A 21,164-nucleotide genomic window follows, 5' to 3' on the forward strand; every position below is an offset into this window, starting at 1 on the left:
CTCCTGCTTTGGCTCATACTTGTGTTAAGTTTGGGAATGATGATAGATGGAAAATACAGTACAATGGACACAGCATGTAAGAAAATCAACTTGCTCCTGAAACCTCACAAATCATCTCATCATGAAAGAAGAGACCTGTCATCAGTAAACATTACAGCCGTCCCTATACCTGGTGGTATAGCATGGGATAGAACTGATTATGACATCTATGGCCTGGTGGAACTGCTGAAGATTCCACACCAATTTAAGGTTTATTTGAGTCACTTTGTCTCACCCAGCACATTTTCTGATGATTGGGACTTTGAAACTGTTTATAACATGATGACAGATTTAGAAATGTCAGCTAAATTTACAGAACATGAATACCTAGAAGGTTCATCAGATTATGAACAAATGTATTGTTTTAATCATTATGGTCACCATTATTTGCATAAATCTGCAAGCCCTAGAAATGTTTTTGCTTACAATTAATGGGAACATTGTCCAACACTTCCAAAGGGCAGCTCGAAAACATTTTATGAAAAGTTTCAGTACTTCTCAGGATTTAATGTTACAAATCCAGAAACGTTTTATTTGAGAAATGAGAATAAGACAGGAATAAAAACAATGCTGATCAATACTAAACAATTTTATTCTGCAAACGTTTATGCTCAGCTATCTACATTAGGTTTTGACTTTTGGAAAGACAACATTGAGACAAAAACTGTCTGGGGCACAAAAGATTGGCAGGTGCAAGGTTTAGAAGCCTTGTTCAGAGCCTGCATCATACCAGAACAAATAATGTTTTTAAATGACACTGTTCAGCAAACTTCTTGTCTTAGCCTGGCTAAAATAAAAGATTTAAACAAACGGTCCATACCAAAGCCCTCACCTGACAGCAATAACTCTGCGGATGAGGAGGTAGACGTAAAACAGATTTTAATTCAAAACAGAACTAATCCTGAATAGAAAAAATTGTTAATCTGGCCCACAGACACGAATACCTGTCAAGATAGATTCCTGAACAAAACACAAGGGTTCACAGTGAATAGGCCAGATCCAAGATACTCCCAGAGACAACATCCAGGGAAGGTAACTACTTACAGTGTACGAAAGCTATGCCTTGAGTGGCTACATAAATCTACACTTCCAGAAATCAAACAACACTTATCTTTACTTAAAGAAGGCAATGATTTGCGAGATTTCTTAATGGGGCCTCGCAAACCACGTCAAAAACGTTTCATATACACCTGTATATACGCTGCTTACAACGAAGCATGGAAAATACCGCAAATGGAAACTGCAGAAAGAATACGAGAAATTGATCGTATTAATTTAGAGAAAATAGGTTAATGACTCTGTCCTCCAGAATATATTCTTTGGACAGCATTGTATCATCTGCAATTGACATATTAGAGCAAGACTGGCTAATGTTACAACATGGCCAGTCTCAATTACGTTCTATAATGCTGCTGGACGTTACAAAATCTCCGTTCAGGCTACGTGTCATGGCGTCTAATCAATACCACGTCATTATTTACTGGGTTTAACCTTACAGATAAACAAATCTCTTTGGCACAAAGAGGAGCAGACTATACGGTGCTGAGCATTGAGAAACTGGAAAGATTACCATTGACAGTTTCTGAGAAGCCTGTCATTGAATGGATAATACATGGCACCATCATGATACCAGTGACGATTTTCCAATTTCAGTATTGTCTACAGCATATACCAGCGGGCCTGTATGAAAGGTTGGGTAAAGAATACATTAAGTCGACCTGGACTTTACCTTACACACACAAATGTTGTAATAGGGAAAATGAGGTATTCCTTAGTGGTAAAAATTGTAAGAACTCACTAAGTGGTACACTTTTGTGCCATGGTCTTAATTTACACGGAGCCTGCGAAGGTTCTGCAAAACACCTCTCATGCCACCTGCACGGTGGCATGAGAGAACCAATTTTCAGGCAGCTATCCAATTGCAGCTACGTTATGCTCAATGACCACAGCTGTTGAGGCATGTTGCCTGGAAAAGCGTATCTAGTTAGTGTGTCATCCAGGGTCACTTGTTGTATGCAAGTATTGTATCCAAAAAGCAAGACAGAAAGGGAGACTGCGCTATTGCCTTCACTGAATATTTCTTCTATACGAATTGATACTTTAAGCAGAATGAAAGTCATTCTTTTACAAAAAACGATGCCATTGACCTTGTCTAGAAAAACGTATGATCTGCAAGTTGCAAGGACAAACTGCCCAGTACATTTCGCAGAAATGTTAAGTCAAATCTTATATATGTCTGATACCAGTGGCATCGCACATGTATTTAAGATGATTTTTTCTGGACTGTTAGCACCATTTGAAGCAGTCCTCGGCATTTTTCCAAATTTCGTACACTCTGTGTTCGGCGGCCTGCCTCTCATCTTGGGACTCGTGAAAAACCAAAGGTAGTGATGAACGGAGCGTTGACAATACAAACACTCACCCCAGTCAACTGATCTGGGTTCAATCCATCACCGTTCTTTAGCTCACTCCGCCACCCCAGTTCAGACATGGCCATATGCAAATCAGTCTGACCCTGTGCCTCATGGGAACAGTCCAGCCCGAACTGCCAAGCCATGTCTTCCCTGGACCGGAATCAAGCTTCCCAGGACCGGTTTCTGGCATTACAGCCGTCTTCAGCTGGGCTTGCTCGACTCCAGTGGCAAAGTGAGCAAGGGACTCACGTCTGAGCATACCCTGCCAACTTAGGGCGAACAAAGAAAAAACAAAGGTGGTGATGAACGGAGTGTTGACAATACAAACACTCACCCCCAGTCAACTGACCTGGGTTCAATCCATCACCGTTCTTTAGCTCACTCCGCCACCCCAGTTCAGACATGGCCATATGCAAATCAGTCTGACCCTGTGCCTCATGGGAACAGTCCAGCCCGAACTGCCAAGCCATGTCTTCCATGGACCGGAATCAAGCTTCCCAGGACCTGTTTCTGGCACTACAGCCGTCTTCAGCGGGGCGTGCTCGACTCCAGTGGCAAAGTGAGCAAGGGACGCACGTCTGAGCATGCCCTGCCAACTTAGGGCGAACAAAGAAAACCAAAGGTGGTGATGAACGGAGCGTTGACAATACAAACACTCACCCCCAGTCAACTGATCCAGGTTCAATCCATCACCGTTCTTTAGCTCAGTCCGCCACCCCAGTTCAGACATGGCCATATGCAAATCAGTCTGACCCTGTGCCTCATGGGAACAGTCCAGCCCGAACTGCCAAGCCATGTTTTCCTTCGACCGGAATCAAGCTTCCCAGGACTGGTTTCTGGCATTACAGCCGCCTTCAGCCGGGCTTGCTCGACTCCAGTGGCAAAGTGAGCAAGGGACTCACATCTGAGCATACCCTGCCAACTTAGGGCGAACAAAGAAAAACCAAAGGTGGTGATGAACGGAGGGTTGACAATACAAACACTCACCCCCAGTCAACTGATCTGAGTTCAATCCATCACCATTCTTTAGCTCAATCCGTCACCCCAGTTCAGACATGGCCATATGCAAATCAGTCTGACCCTGTGCCTCATGGGAACAGTCCAGCCCGAACTGCCAAGCCATGTCTTCCCTGGACCGGAATCAAGCTTCCCAGGACCGGTTTCTGGCATTACAGCCGTCTTCAGCCGGGCTTGCTCGACTCCAGTGGCAAAGTGAGCAAGGGACTCACGTCTGAGCATACCCTGCCAACTTAGGGCGAACAAAGAAAAACCGAAGGTGGTGATGAACGGAGCGTTGACAATACAAACACTCACCCCCAGTCCACTGATCTGGGTTCAATCCATCACCGTTCTTTAGCTCACTCCGCCACCCCAGTTCAGACATGGCCATATGCAAATCAGTCTGACCCTGTGCCTCATGGGAACAGTCCAGCCCGAACTGCCAAGCCATTTCTTCCCTGGACCGGAATCAAGCTTCCCAGGACCGGTTTCTGGCATTACAGCCGTCTTCAGCTGGGCTTGCTCGACTCCAGTGGCAAAGTGAGCAAGGGACTCACGTCTGAGCATACCCTGCCAACTTAGGGCGAACAAAGAAAAAACAAAGGTGGTGATGAACGGAGTGTTGACAATACAAACACTCACCCCCAGTCAACTGATCCAGATTCAATACATCACCGTTCTTTAGCTCAGTCCGCCACCCCAGTTCAGACATGGCCATATGCAAATCAGTCTGACCCTGTGCCTCATGGGAACAGTCCAGCCCGAACTGCCAAGCCATGTTTTCCTTCGACCGGAATCAAGCTTCCCAGGACTGGTTTCTGGCATTACAGCCGCCTTCAGCCGGGCTTGCTCGACTCCAATGGCAAAGTGAGCAAGGGACTCACGTCTGAGCATACCCTGCCAACTTAGGGCGAACAAAGAAAAACCAAAGGTGGTGATGAACGGAGCGTTGACAATACAAACACTCACCCCCAGTCAACTGATCTGGGTTCAATCCATCACCATTCTTTAGCTCAATCCGTCACCCCAGTTCAGACATGGCCATATGCAAATCAGTCTGACCCTGTGCCTCATGGGAACAGTCCAGCCCGAACTGCCAAGCCATGTCTTCCCTGGACCGGAATCAAGCTTCCCAGGACCGGTTTCTGGCATTACAGCCGTCTTCAGCCGGGCTTGCTCGACTCCAGTGGCAAAGTGAGCAAGGGACTCACGTCTGAGCATACCCTGCCAACTTAGGGCGAACAAAGAAAACCCAAAGGTGGTGATGAACGGAGCGTTGACAATACAAACACTCACCCCCAGTCAACTGATCTGGGTTCAATCCATCGCCGTTCTTTAGCTCACTCTGCCACCCCTGTTCAGACATGGCCATATGCAAATCAGTCTGACCCTGTGCCTCATGGGAACAGTCCAGCCCGAACTGCCAAGCCATGTCTTCCCGGACCGGAATGAAGCTTCCCTGGACCGGTTTCTGGCATTACAGCCGTCTTCAGCCAGGCTTGCTCGACTCCAGTGGCAAAGTGAGCAAGGGACCCACGTCTGAGCATACCCTGCCAACTTAGGGCTAACAAAGAAAAAACAAAGGTGGTGATGAACGGAGTGTTGACAATACAAACACTCACCCCCAGTCAACTGATCTGGGTTCAATCCATCACCGTTCTTTAGCTCACTCCGCCACCCCAGTTCAGACATGGCCATATGCAAATCAGTCTGACCCTGTGCCTCATGGGAACAGTCCAGCCCGAACTGCCTAGCCATGTCTTCCCTGGACCGGAACCAAGCTTCTCAGGACCGGTTTCTGGCATTACAGCCGTCTTCAGCCGGGCTTGCTCAACTCCAGTGGCAAAGTGAGCAAGGGACTCACGTCTGAGCATACCCTGCCAAATTAGGGCGAACAAAGAAAAAACAAAGGTGGTGATGAACGGAGAGTTGGCGATACAAACACTCACCCCCAGTCAACTGATCTGGGTTCAATCCATCACCGTTCTTTAGCTCACTCCGCCACTCCGGTTCAGACATGGCCATATGCAAATCAGTCTGACCCTGTGCCTCATGGCACCAGTCCAACCCGAACTGCCAAGCCATGTCTTCCCTGGACCGGAAGCAAGCTTCCCAGGACCGGTTTCTGGCATTACAGCCGTCTTCAGCCGGGCTTGCTCGACTCCAGTGGCAAAGTGACTCGTAGCAGGAATTCTATTTCTATTCCTTCTGCTCCGATATGGCAAGTCCAGTCACCAGCGATACACAGACTACCATGGAACAAGCCCTCTTTGCCATGAGGTATCCTGAGAAAATTACACAGATTCTTGGCTTGGCTCGTTTAAGGGATCTGAACACAACTTGGTTCCTTTCGTTCAGACCAATCTGGCAAGATTGCATCTTACCTGTTCTGCGATGCCTGCTTTGCGTAGAGGAATGCGTGTTGGACATTTGTTTTACACTACCATCAGTCTTGCCATCGGATGTTGCCGCTTTGCTAGGTCCGGTAACGACTCATGCATCATGTTGCCCCCAACGGCTGCCCATTCTGATGACAGCATTCATTGAGGTCTCACCGGCAAGTCTAACTGAGGGTGAGATACGAGACATTACAGGCACACAGGTACTAACTACTGCGGACATTGCTAATGCATTAAAACGCTGACGGCGATGATCCTCATCTATACACATTGAACCTGCTAACTGAAGTGGTTCCATTATCACCTACTATGGTAGACGGTTTCTTTGCCGGCCTAGACGATCTGATATTTTCTCCTGACACAGAGAATAACTTTTGACTAATTCATACAGCGTTCCCTGAACTCTGAAATTCTGCCTTCGTTTTTTCAAAACAAATCGTATAACAAATTAGAACTTTCCAAAATAGAACTTGTTGGCACTGAGTAATCTGCTTAAAGTAGGACTATTCTTAGAGAACAAGATTTCTTTTGAAAACTTCCTAATGTCAATATTTGGCCTTGTCCTAAAAAACTAAACAATTTAAATATTATGCTATGGGATAGTCTCGATTTTTTGTCTGTACCTTAAAGAGACATTTCATGAATGTAATTTCGTTTTTCATAAATATTAGAATTTATGCTCTCATACTATTCTTCATATTGGTTGAGAATTATTTTTTCATACAGTTTATACTCATTTCATGTGAACAAACCTTTCAAATGCAATTTGTATTTTGGGTGGGATTGTAAACACTTGCCTTAGATATGTTCAATGCTTATACATTTAGTATTATTGAACTTAATATCGTGGAATGGGTGTTGTGTAGGAATCTAGGACCCTAGTGTAATTTTCCCGATTCATGCCCATATATAGGTATAAATTACCCGATCCTTATATAGGCATAGAAATCATTACCATATTTAGACTGAGCCTATGCAGCCCAAATACGGCATGGCTACTTCCACTAAGTTCCGAGAATCAATAACGATTTCTTAGAAAAATCCGCCTTCAGCAGCTAGGGACTTTCCCTTGCCTGAATACTAATTTATCTAGGAAATCATGGAGTTTTCAAAGAACTGAGTCTTTGATGACGTTATTATGTCCAATCATACGTCAAACTTGGCACCTTCAAGGTATAAATATACCTACATTTGCCCAGACAAACACACAGTGGTTTGGAGCAGATCGAATAACTACTTGCCCGACGCCCTGCAGCAGCAAGTGCCGAAGGAAGCTGACTCTCCTGCTGAGAAATCCAGCTCCAGTGTTTCCAGGCTACCCTTGCGGTTTGCTGGGAGAGAGATACAAGACCTCGTTCATTCTAAAAACCAAGGTACGGAGCTGGTTAGACCCTTACGAGACTTCTTGGAATAGATTCTTGGCAAAGAATACTAAACTTAAGCTACACCTCACTTACTTCTTCCCTTGTACTAGACTTAGGTTAGGTACACCGGGGTAGGCGTATTTTAGAAGCACCAGTTGAGTAATTTTAGTCATTATTTTATCACTGTATGTATTTTATGTATTTTAGGTATTTTATGGCTTAGAAACCATATCATGCTTTTACAGTACTACTTTATAATAGTTATCGTATTATATGCCTTGTACTTTATAACCAGTATTACAATTGTAGCAGTACATTTCTTATGCTCGAGAAAGAGAACTGTTCAATAAATACATTTTATTGAAAACCCCCGTCTCTCTATTTTCTCAGCACCGCTGGTGAAACGCAGCATGCACGATTGACTGAGTAAAATAGCTATCTATTGTTTCCGCGACTCTAGAGATTGATTTCTTATTCTTGGGAAACAAAGTTGTCATGTTTATGCGGTTGTCAGAAACTAATCCCTTCTTGTGAACTTGAGAAAGCTTCTAGTGATCTCTGAGCTAGCTGGCACTCACAATTAAGTCTAATTGATTCGGTAGAGACCAAGTCAACCTCAGTCCTACGTCTAAACTACAGGGTATATTATTCCAATGCACAGAGCCTATTGGGAATATAGGAACTACACTACACTCCTTCCTGGAAAGACTTGGAGTGATCCATCAAGTGGGGGCAAAGGAAAAGGGGGTTCCTAAAATGTAATTCTCCCATGCAATTTTCATAAGGAATTTCAGACAGTGCTACAGACAAAAGTGTTTGTGATTTGGTGTAAATCTGTTCTGTAGTTTGTGACAAGTTAAAGTGAAAAATTTAGAGGGTTTATGTGCAAGGTTGGGTACGCAAGAGTCTCGTGAAATTCCCTGGGGCACGTAACGCCAACTATTGGAGAAATCTGATTGGCCATGAGTCACATTTTTCTCATCAGCCATCTCTCTGTAGTGAGAGGCTCCCTCGAGTCCTGCGAGAGCAGTCTCTCTGATTGGCTGGTCACAACACAAATAGAATTGGTCTTTGTGTCCTGAAAATTAAACGTATTGAAGGTGTAAGGGTGTAGGGTAGTCATACCATGATACCCAGACATCCTATCCATTGTGCGGGATGTGCACGAGGGACCTCCTTGGCATTAAATTTGGAAAAAAAAGATTTTTAGTGCCCCAGATCCCATGGGAGTATTTCTGGAGACACTGTGGCCCCCTCTGCTCCTGAGAGAGTCTTACAGAATCATAGGTGGGCATGTTGGCCCCAAACAGATTCTAGCAAGAGTCCTGCAGGATCAAGAATTTTTGTTTTAAAAGGACAGTAAGTAACTTGAATTCTCACAGGGGTTGGGGGTGGTGGGAGCTAGCATGGCCAAGGCTGTGCTTGGCAGGGGGTTGACCACTAGCAGGTGGTTGAGCAGCCAAACCCATGCACTACAGAGGGGTAGCATATTTACATATGTTAAATAAAACCTTACGTTATGTTAAAAAATGTACAAATTCCCTGAAAAACCAAAGATTGAAGTGATGTTATATATTTAAGTGAAATGTCAGTTAAAATATGTTTCAAACTCGAAAAACCACTGAAATTCATCAGTTATAATTAAGTTAAAAAACTATAACTCAGGCCCTCGTTAAATATATTTTAGACATATATATCAAACTGTTTCAGCCGGGCACCTGCCAGAGAGTGTCCTAAACAAGACAGCTTGACTCAAAAGATTGCCATTTGCTCCATCCTGGTTTTCATTACAGATCCAAGGGTCCCACACCTTTCATCATAAAGAAAGAGTCCCACACATGAAACCTGCAAAATTAAATCATTTATTGGTACCACATCAAAAATGTATTTCAGTTGTCAAAATACTTTGTTGCTGTTGGGGTGTGTGTGTATGTTTGCATGTACATAAGCACTATGCTTTTATTATTTTTAGAAACTTCATAACTTTGATTCTACTTATTGGATTTTTGTTGTTTTGGTCTTGTTTTACTCATAAAATTATTATCAATTTTTCTAAACTGGTGTGGATTATTTTTGTGGTGCTTGCATTGTGTTACTGTGTGTGTGTGGCACAAATACGTTACACTTGAATCTTTACCCCGCCCAAATATTTGTAAATGTTTCTGCTTTTGCTGTGCCTCTGTTTATTAGACCTCAATGGAGCGTTTGATTTTATTTATTGTTTATACTATGCTCTTGAACAATTCCTGTAATCTGATTTTTGCTCATCTAAAGCGCTCTGATACCCCGGGGTCTAGCCAGCACTACATAAAACCTTTCAAATAAATAAATAAATAAATAAATTGTCTCCTTTGATAATCCTGACTGCTCTGTGTCAAACTCCCTGATTTAAGCCCTGGTGACCCTGCCAGGGGCGAACCGGAAATATACCTGGAAGAGATTGTCAATGGCCCGAGGTCCGGTAATGGCATAGTGGTACAAATGTCAATATAGTCGATCACTCTATTAAGGTAGCAAACCACAAAAGGTCTGGATTCCCCCCTGGCGATTGTTCAATCTTTAGGGCCGATTGTTCACAGCAAGTTAATACGTGCCAGGTTAGGGCCACTAGTCCAACCCAGCCTGGCTCATCACTTATTACAGGGCCAGATAGGGGTTCCAGGGACCATCGTGTGAATGAGGTTAACATCCTGCCATTTGTGAATGGTAGCCCTAAGGGGGGGACATTAATTTCCTGGAATATAGCAGGTTTGGGTGCTAAAATATCATCACCAGAATGGTTAGCGTTCACTGGTGACTATGATGTCTGCCTTTTTCAGGAGACTTGGCAATCCCAGCCGCATTTTTTTTCTGGGTATTTATTGATTTCGTCCCCACTATAAAAGGAGCTACGGGGCGTCCAATGGGGGGTTTAACCGCATGGGTGCGGCAGGAACTTCCTGTAGTCGTTAAAGAATTACCATCTGGGAGTAACGACATCCAAGCATTAAGACTCGATTTGGGTTCTTTGGGATGCTTGGATATCTACAATGTCTATGTGAGGGGGGTACGAGGGGGCAGATCACAGGTTATAGCGGCCTTGGATTCACTCATCGAGCTCCACTCGCAAGACACTAATGTGATCGTTGCAGGAGACTTAAACTCCACCTTCGAGCCCCTAGTAGCTACTGAGCGGGATTCTATAGACGACGATGAAGATAGTCATTGGGGGGTACCAAAAGTGGAGCTTGAACCTGTCAAGAAGTGGACAGAGGTAGTGATACAGATCAATACAGTCTGTTGCGAAAGGGGGATTAGGGCGCTTAATGGCAGGACTCTGAAAGACAGACCTGGGGCCGCAACATTTAATAATGGGTGAAGCAAGAGTCGAATTGACTACGTCCTTTGTAACCTGAAGTTCTGGCACACGATTGTAGATATGGAGATAAAAGGCTGCATGCAAAGTAATCATAACCCCCTGTGTGTCACAGATGGATGGTGGGACCGGGATTTACCTCATCCAGAAAGGGCTGAGCTCTCCCCCCTGTCATTGTTCCAACTAATGATATGAGGCGTCTTAATTGGGCAAAAGTAGCCTCTAACATAGAGGTCTTGAATAAAATCGCCGAAGAAGTTGACAGCGCTCTATTGAAATTAGAAGAGGGTATTGGTCATCTCGATTTGAGCTGTGTTACTCCTATCCATGATAGCCTGTTTAAGTCTATCAGTGGCAATTTTTTTAGCTCCTGGCAAAACTAAGCAAACAGTTACCCCTAAAACACTAAGGTGGTACAACGAAGATTGTAGAAAAGCCAGAGTAGATTTGGGCAAGGCCATAAAGGTTGGCAATCTGGATGAAATTCGCTGTGGCAGACAGACCTATAAAAGAGTCATCCTTAAGGCAAAAAGACTTTGGGATGAACGTCGGTGGCAGGAGCTTAAGGAAGCAAGCGAGAAAAAGAATTCCAGATTATTCTGGAATCTTATCAAGTGGGGCAGAAGGGGAAGGGCTGAACAACCTGAAAATTATGTTACTCAAGAAGGTTGGATTGATTACTTCAGACCGCAGTATGCGTCCAATCATGTAGGAGTTCAAGTGGAGGATATAAGTTTTGTATTTTCTAAAGATCTTGTTTTTAACAGTAATGAGGTTTTAATTGCCCTTAACGTTGTGGCAGGAGGTAGAGCCCCGCAGATGTTTTTTTGTATGACAAGGTTCGTTGGGGTTGATACATATTGCTACTGGCAAATGCTATAGCTCAAGGTGCCATGGTCCCGGTTTCTTGGAAAGGGGCGATAATAATCCCTGTGTATAAAAAGACTCAACCTGGAAATTACAGACCCATCAGTCTGATAGATACTATCCAAAAAACAATTAGGAGGATGTTTTTGAAGACGATTTTAGACTGGATCGAAGAAAACAATGTATTGTTCCCCTTTCAGGCGGGTTTTAGAAAATATACCAGCACAATTGATCAAGTCTTTCGTTTTACTCTCCTCCACTGGAAGACTGTGATTCTGGGCAAAGGCAGTCTCTAGGCTGCCTTTGTTGACCTGCGTGCAGCTTTTGACCTATCCCTCATTCACAGTTGTGGACGACACTAAAGCAATTAGGTCTCTTTGCAGAGATTTCAACCATGGTGATGCGGCTGCACGAGGCCAATTATGCTAAAATACAATGGGGAGGTCATGGCAGGGTCACCACTCAATTTCCGGTTGAGCGTGAGGTGAGGCAAGGTTGCTCTATGGCCCCAACTCTGTTTTCCTTGTACATCAACGATATAGTTGATTGTTTGGCACCCGTAAACACATATGCTCCCTCACTAGCTGGTATTAAGGTCCTGGTTTTAATGTTTGCGGACGACACGCTAATTATCTCTAAAACTCCAAGTGGCCTGCAGCATGCTTTAGACATTTTTGATAAATTTTGTTCCAGGAAAAGCCTAGAAATTAACGTGGCAAAAACTAACCTGATGAGTTTTAATCCGCATCGTGCTTTTAAGGGGAATGTTTTTATGAACGGGAAACCACTCAAATTGGTCAAGGCTTTGTTATGTTATGTTATGTTATTTATTTTCTTCTACTTATTTGGGTGCCCATCTGGGGAAGGACTTCAAATGGGAGCACCATATAAATATATCAGCCCTCAAACATTTCCAAATTGCAGGAGCTCTTTCTTTGGAACATAAAAAGTCGTTGTCCAAACCAATTCAGCCTGTTCTAGAAGTTTATGAATGTAAAGTAGTTAGCTCCGTGCTCTACGGTGCCGAATTATGGGGCTTTGAGAAGCTGGCACCATTGGCCCTCTCGGAAAACAAGTTTTTTCGCAACATCATTGGCCTCTCGCAGAGCACACCCCTAGTACCATTAAGATATGACTTGGGAAGAAAAGCAATTGTTGATAGTGCCAGGCTACGCCCTATCTTATACTGACATAGGCTTTGGGCGACACCTGAGCTCTCCACATATGCCGCAGGGTTTTTAGATGTTATCAAATCTGATTCCTTCCATGAGATTCATTGGCTTGCCCATTTAAGAAACAACCTGGTAGCTCTGGGCTTGCAAACGCTCTGGGACAGCCCTACGGAAGTCATATTTCCTTCGAAAAAAACTTTGAAGGATAGATACTGGGAACAGATTGTGTACCAGGTATGGAGTGGTACTGATTCTTTCACTATGGCTGGGGTCTTCTTAGGGGCAAAAGTAGTGCCCAAATTTGAATCTTATTGGGACATCATTACCAAGCCAGGCGACAGGAAGCTCTATTTTCAGCTCAGAGCTGGTTCTTTGCCCCTGAAGGCTTTAACCTCCAGATGGTCTGCTGATAGTACCATTAATATTTACCCGGCCTGTGGGAATTCTGTAGAAACTCTTGCACACTTTCTCTTCGCCTGCGTGCCTGCATGTAATCCCGAGGCGTATTTGGCTTACACCAATGAGTAAGTTACTGGGCACTAACAAAAGCTCTTTTGCAGAGAGGCTGATATGTACTAGCACTACGCCGTTCATTTCAGTAGCTGTAGCCAAATATTTGGGTTGGGCATGGACTCTACGGCAGAATTCAATTCGAGGTCAATTGACTGTTTTGGAATAATGTATGATTGTCTTTGACCATGTTCTGATTATTTTTTAACCGATTTTATTATCTCTTTTTAAATTTACATCAAATGTTTCTATTTATTCTATTTTATGAAATATGCTGCTTATATCCTCCTCTAGTGAATAGTACTTGTATTTATCTATTCATTTGTTGTTTTAATAATGTTGCTTTTTAAATTTAGACTTATGTAATCCTGTTTGAATCATGGATAAATCGTATTTGTCCTGCTTTTATGAGTTTTATCTCGAATAAAGTAAATTTTGACTGACTGATTGACTGGCTACCAGAGGGTGAGCACAGGTTATCTTTTAGTGTGTGATGGTTCCTGCTTGGACAGGGTACATACCTCTGCAAACCAGACACCCCAGTTCTAACACAAGGTTTACGTGGCCATCTAAGACTTGTATCCCAAGCTTGAAATAATTCTGTTGCTGCTGAAAATGGAGTTTCTTGACAATTCAAAAAATTCAACACTTTAAGAGTGTAAACATTATTATATTAGTCAGCCAAATTGGTCTTTAATAGGAGCTATTGCTCCACCTTGAAATACGGATCCTGGAAACACTTAGGTCACATTATAAGCTTAACACCAATAGGTAAAAATATGTTTCACCTCTCTCTCTCTTTATAGAATTTGCCTTCACCAACGGTGAGAAAGGGAAACAGCTCCGCCGATTTGCCATGTCCACCATGGGACAGTTTGGAATTGGGAAGAGTACTGCGGAGCAGAGGATCCAGGAGGAAGTGGAATACTTAATTAAATATTTCAGAGAAACAAAAGGTCTGTTGATAAATCTTCTATGCAACAATCTTGTTTATAAAAAAAACTGAATAAATATAAACAATGTGCTGCCTTTTCGTTAGGCTGTATTTAGAAAACAACGCTATAAAAATGTATAATGTTTTAATTTAAAGCAATAGCATCATCATTGGTATAAGCCGCACATGACTCATTCTGTGATCCTGTACTGAAACTCATGCTCACAGAAAACATATACCAACATTTTCTTATGTGAAATAGTGAAATGCTTATGCTTTGTACTAGAGGTTGGTGAGCCTAACATGGAGAGCCAAGCCAAAGTTGAGCCAAGAGTCGGCTCTGGATCTATCAGCCCCCTACACTGAGACGAGACTTAAAATATGTGTATGAAAATCATTCAACAAATCTCATATTAAAATATGATAAGGTGTCTTCAAAAAAGTTTATTTCTTCAACATGCGGAAGCCTTTAACCGTAGCACATCAGATTATGTAACTGCATTAAGAAGCATTTATTAGAAGTGACCGTTTTTAAACATGAACTAAGAAACTTTCTTGCCCCCACCCTGATGACTCCGCATTTACTCAACTTTGGGCCAGATGTAGGTAAATTCAATTTAGCGAGTCCTTAATAGCGATTTTTACCGAATCGCTATTAAGGACTCGCTAAATTGAATGTAGGTAGGAATCCTTAAAATTCCTTAATAAAGAATCGCAAATTGAGATTCCTTAATAAGGAATACCTACCCATTCATTCCTAAGGGCTAGGAGGCCCATAGGAATGAATGGGAAGATATTCTATATTTGCGAATCGGTATTAAAGAATCACAAATAGCGGGAGCTATTTCAAGGGTGCCAGGGTGTCAAAAGGAACCTGTTGCACCCCTGAAATGTGCATGTGTGCACATGTGGCGCACATACATGCCCTAAGGGCATGAATGTGTGCCATATGGCACTTTTAAAAAAGCAAAAAAGTGCTTTTTTACAGGAAATCGCTAATTACCACCAACTTGAAGTTGGTGGTAATTAGCAATTCCTTGCATTTAAGGAATAGCAATTTGCAATTTCTTAAATGCAAGAGCAAAATAAGGAATCACAAATTTTGTGATTCCTTATTTTGCTAGTAGGTTTAAACTCACCTACATTGCTCTCAGCCAAATACCGATCGCAAACGCTGAAATTCTGCGAATTTCAGAGTTAGCGATCGGTATTTGGCCACCTACATCTGGCCCTAAGAGGCAAGTTAGGGCTCGAATGTACACTATTTGTTGACTAGATTCTTATTATACATGGAGAAAAAATACAGACTATTCAATAAAATAAAAAAATTATTTGAACAGCAGAAATCCTGAACTCACCAAGTTGAAGGTGCTCTCATCTGTGATAAAGAAGAAAAAGGAGACTCAGTAAAATAAAATGTTGGCTTAGGATTTTTCAGTTTGCTCAAACAGGGAAGCTGGGATTGATTGTAAATTTTCCAGTTCACAGGGTGCAATTCAGCCACTAGATCTGTATCTCTTTCTTATATCAAGTGTTAATGATTTGTCCATAATTCTTGGATTATCAGTTTAAAGCATGGGTGACAGGCATAATCTATATTTTATTTTTGTTAGTTTTACAGGGAAGGAACCTTGCCCAAGGACATCAGAGTGCATATTAACAGACACAGACAACGTTTTTTTTCAGGCCCAGTGATATGTGCTCGAAGTCACACCTGGTATCCCATGTTACCTGATCGGCAGCTGTATCCACTAGGCCACATTGCAATCTGTGAAAGCTCGGCTCGTTTTCAGCTCGAGGTTTGAAAAGGACCTCCAGCTGACCCAGAGCCAGACATCTGGCTTGAGCTTTCAGAGGCTCGCCTAACTTCACTTGGTAGTTTTTCTAAGTAGTAAAGCTGTTCTTTATTAACGCCTCAGGAACACAAGCATGGTCAAATGAAACGGAGAAGTCCTGCTTATATTTACTCTGAAATGTGTTTCAGCGTTGAGCTAATGTTTTATCAGTAATTGTGTGGAGGCAGGTTGCTATTGTGGGGAATCAGTGCCGTACCCCAGGGACTGCAGAAAGTTCAGTCATTGGAATACCAATGCAGCTGTGGGTATGGTAGTGTGGTTGTCGGGTGAAAGGGGGGGAGGGCCTTATCAGTAGCTGGCCCCAAGTTGTGGAACCAACTCCCGAAGGAAATTAGAGTATGTAGGGAACATTTTTCCTTTAGGAAAAAGCTCAAAACATTTCTCTTTAATTATTAGATGTCCCTGTTGGTATTCAAGAAATCATGACTAGCCATTTCTGTCTCTCAGATGCTGCCAAAGGCGCGGAGATACTCCTTCGGGAGTCGATTCCCAGCGCCATACAAGTATGCAAAATAAATAAAATAAAATAAACTGTAGTGATGGAGGATGGCAATGCAATGGTTTGGGGTACTAAGTGGTAATGCTGTGGTGACCTATGATGAGATTCGGGGAAATTGGCATAGTGATATTGTGATGGGATGGTGGAAATGCAGTGCTTGTTGCTGGTAGTACAGTGCTTGTACTGAAGGAAAGTGTTGTGGTAGTGTAATACTTATATTATCAGTACAATGCTGAAGGTCAAGAGCAGAGAACCTGCCAGTAGATTTTTATTAGGTTATAAGGATTACCTAAGAATGACCACAACAAGTCTCCACTATATGGTGCACCCTAAATTCTCAGGAATCTGAAACCCCTGATGCACTAAACCAATGAACATATTGCTGCTTCTTAATTATTTTTAATGTATGACATTATGTGATGAATGCATGTATTATGTTGTGTTGAAATTGTATGGTGATTATTGCAGAAACAAGTTTCATTGACTGACAGGCCATCCTAATGCCCTTCACCTAACAAAGTCATCCCACAACCCTTTTTGCTGCATTGACTGTGTGAAGGCGCTAAACTACTTGGTATGGTCTGGAGTGTGTGGGTGTCATGCTAGGTGGTGGGAGGATTGTGTGTCTCAGCCATCGAGTGGAAGCACTGTGCCCGATGTTGTTGACCTGCATAAATGGGTATGACGCTGAATGGAGTCATGGTACTGGGGTTTCTCTGCAGTAAGGTGTTATTAAGATGTTGTGGACTGGTGTTTCAGTGTTGTTAGATGTATCACATTATCGGTGTGAACTTTGCATGCTCTAGAGTGGTGTAACAAGGCAGCGTAGTGGTGTTGCAGTGACAGTGGAGTTAAAAAGTGTTTTTCAGGTTAATGTGATGTTGTATTAGTGGGTGAAAGTGGCTCAATGCTGGGGTTGGTAATGTGCAGTACTGTGGCTATGGCTTCATTCTGCTGCGGTTTGGTTTCACAGAACTGAGGCAAGGTGTTGCAGTGCTGGACACTGTATCTGGAACACATCAGTGGCATTGCAGAGTTCAGGAGGGCTGCTGCTGTACTGGTAGTGTTTCATAATGGTGATGGTAGAGTGTTAGTGCAGGAAATCTGCAGTGGTAGCATCCTGCCATTTACAGACAACACATTGCCATTGAAATGGTCATTACATTTGGACTGACATAAGTTTTATTAATTAAACTATATTGCAAATAAATGGTAATGTGTGGACATTGTGTTTTCCTGAATATTTATCATTTGTGCATCACCAAGTAAAGTGTATTGGTTTGTTGTGCTTCTATTTAAATCTTTGTTTCCATCACACTTCAGAATTACAAACAAATGTGCTTAATTTTGCTTTTTTAACTGCTGAATATGTACAATTCACATTTTACAGGTATTTACATTTTGTTGTGTGTTACAGAAAAATGCTATCCTACAGTCTTTTATTTCACTCAAACAGAATTTAAAGACTTCTTTATTGATTGCTTGGACTTTTGCAACACCAAAAACAGCTGGCTAACCCACCAGTGAGTCATGACCACAGTTTGGGAAGCACTGACCTAGACAGATTTTTTTCATATAGAGTAGACAGTACAGAACACATTTTTCTGATTTTGAGGATGGCCTTAATATGCAGTCCAAAACCTTGCGACTGATGGAGAAGCAGCTTGAGGTAGCCCGCACCAAGAATGAGGACGTGAAGACACGTTTATGCAGGAACACTCTTCTTATTATTTGTACTTCTGAATCCACCAAACTGGTTAAAATGGATCTCCATGTGGAAAATATACTTAATACTATTTTTGGTGATGAGAACTTCTCTTTTGTGTTTCTGTTGGAAAAAGCACATAGATCCTTGAATGTTTGTCCCCATCCAGAGGTGCTCCAAAAACACATTACTGCTTGAATACTAAATTATTGTGACAGAGACGTGGGTTTTAGACTTGCTAGAAAAAAGCGAGGTTTGCAATATGAGGGCTGCATTGTCTCACTTGTCCTGGACTTCACCATCACCGTCCAAGAGGCACGGCACACTATCATGTCTGCAAAAAAAACATTTACAACTTGGTAGAGAATATGCTATGCTCCACCCTACATAACAGAGAACCTGCCTTCTAAACAGATCCTTAAGTAATGCTCAGGTACTTGAAACTGAAGTTTTCAAACCATTCCTAAAGTACTAGGGGGGATATTACCAAGCAATAGCGATAATAATCGCTATTGCTTGGTTAGAGACAAAAATGTATCGCCGACCTCCGGCGATTTTTATCGCAGATAAACCTTGGTATTACCAAGGTTTATCGTAAATGCGATAAAAATCAGCCGCAATGCATGAATATCGCTGAAAAGTCAGCGATATTCAGGCATTACCGAGCTAATGCTCTTAGCCATGTTATCCACCTCCCATTGAATAACATGGCTAAGAACTGCTCAGGGCAGGTGTTAGCTTTTGGAGATAGGAGATAGCGATGTTAGCAACTGTTTCCAGTCGCTAACATCTTGGCACGCCCACTTTGCATGTCATTAGTGATAAATTTCTCTGACATGCAAAGTGGGGCCCAAGATGGTCGCTATCTCCTACTAGCTGTCGCTAACTGGTGTTAGCGACAGCTAGGTAATAAGGAGATAATTTTATCTCCGCTTTCTTGGCTTTTAAAGCCAAAAAAGCGGAGATAAACCCCCTTGATAATGTGCCCCACAGTTACCTTCTCAACACCGGGATTCCGCAGATAAAGACTGCAGTACATGCTCTGACTCTTAGCCGTCTCTGCATTACATTGTAAGACCTAACTTGTATATCTGGTTACATATGCATATTTGATCTCCTTAAAAGCATATAAATCATTCTTCTTGCGTGCCTGATGTGATGTTGTTTCTTTTAAAATTAGGACTAATTAGTGGATTTGGTCAGAGGCCTGGTGTACTCCTTTAGACTGAAGTTCTAATGTTCCTACTTGAAATGATCAGCCCACTTTATGTCCAAGGGGGCGTATTTTCTTCCCACTGCTTTAACATAGCTCACAACCTCCAACTGACCTCTAATCCCCTGGAGTGTTTAGCATCTGGGGTGTTTTATTTCCTGTGCCACCACAGTATGGGTTGTTTGAAGTATGGGAGAGCTGCATTCCCTGTTCTTTGTGGTTTCAAGTGTGGATGGAGGGCGGGGTTGCTTATCATTGTTAATTATTAGTGCCATCCATGAAGTCGATTCTATTGCAACAATTGCAAGACACGAAGTTACATATTGTATGTTTGCAGTGTTCTTCTAATATGACCGTTTTGTGTGAGACTGTGCTCCTCTCCCAATATTATCTCTTCAGTAATTTTATACTCTAACTACACCTCAAACTGCTCTTGTGGAATATCAGGGGACCTAATAACCAATAAAAAGTAAGCAGATCACAGAATTCTTGAGGAACAATATTGATGTGGCATTCCTCCAAAAGACACATTGAAGGCAGTGTACTGAATCACAATTCTCTAAGGAATGGGGTGTCGTGTATTTCTATAGGTTCTGAATCAGTCCCCCTATTCCTGACCCTATTCTGGTTAAACTAACTATCAAGTTAACTAACAGTCAGCCCATGAGGCAAGACAAGCCCCCATGATGCAGATACCGTTATCTGACGCAGTCACACTACGGCACAGGAACGTGTTATCTGATTAGGCCATAACGCTTGAGATCTAATTAGACAAGCGACATTCCTCCAGCCCCTGATAAGGCATACGACGTTCTCATAACAAATCAAACCTATGACAACCTGGAAAATCCGTGCGGCCATTGTTTTGATTTCACAGAGAACTTTAGTAAAGAATGTGCTAACGAGCAAGTCGTATGACATCTTTATTGACGTATCTATGTCCATCCTTACGTCAATCTCGGCACCTTTAAGGTATAAATATTGCCGACCTTGCCCTATGCAAAGACACGCGTGGTGACAAGACGGAGCAGCCATACTTGCCGAAGCCGAGAGCAGAAGCAGACCCCGCTGGCGCAGCCCCGCCTTCCTGACGCGCTGAGAGACGCGCTGCTATCTCAAGCCGAGAGACCCAGCACCGGCGCTTCTGGGCAGCCCTCGCAGGCAGCCTGGAATATCGAGAGCAGAGAAAGAGATACCATTCCTCATTCATCCTAACTTCCAGGTACAGAACTGAATAACCCCTCACAGAGAATTCTTTAGTTATTCACTTGGCAAAAACAAACTTAACTTAAACTGTAACTTTCTATTCCCGCCCACGCATTAGACTTAGGTCAGGTACACGGGGTAGGCGTATTTAGAAACACCAGTTGAGTACGTTTAGTCAAATGTATATGTGTATGTAAAATATTTTAATCATTTTAAACATCATATGGCTCAGAAACCATATCAATGTTTTTACAGTATTATTTTATACTATTGCTTTTAATGTATGCACTTTACTTAACTATAAGTATTGCAATAATATCGATCCATTTCTCATGTACGAGAAAAGAGACTGATCAATAAATAACACCTTTTTATTGAACACGCCCGTCTCTTCCTTTTCTCTACATTCTGATGAGACTAAGAATGCACGTACTGACTGAGTAAAATAATTGCCTTGTGCTCACACGACTCTCGAGATTGACTCTTGATTAGGGGAGAGCAAAGTTGTCATGTTCTATGGTTGTCAGAAACTAAATCCCTTCTTGTCTAATCAGGGGAGTTAATTCCTTCCTTGAACATTCGAGAAAGTTTCTAGCGAACTCTGAGCTTAGCTGGCAAACCCAAAAATTAAG

General features: G+C 42.6%; 1 protein-coding gene across 1 annotated transcript in view; it reads left to right on the forward strand.

Annotated features, from left to right (window-relative positions):
* Window positions 1-21,164, forward strand: part of LOC144781711 (cytochrome P450 2F2-like) — a 797,810-nt gene that overhangs the window by 327,739 nt on the left and 448,907 nt on the right. The window contains exon 4 of the mRNA XM_078660686.1: window positions 13,926-14,075. Within this exon, the coding sequence (XP_078516812.1) occupies window positions 13,926-14,075 (150 nt within the window). The remainder of the gene's footprint in view (window positions 1-13,925; window positions 14,076-21,164) is intronic.

This window comes from Lissotriton helveticus, chromosome 9 (assembly GCF_964261635.1).
Source record: "Lissotriton helveticus chromosome 9, aLisHel1.1, whole genome shotgun sequence".
Classification (NCBI taxonomy): Eukaryota; Metazoa; Chordata; class Amphibia; order Caudata; family Salamandridae; genus Lissotriton; species Lissotriton helveticus.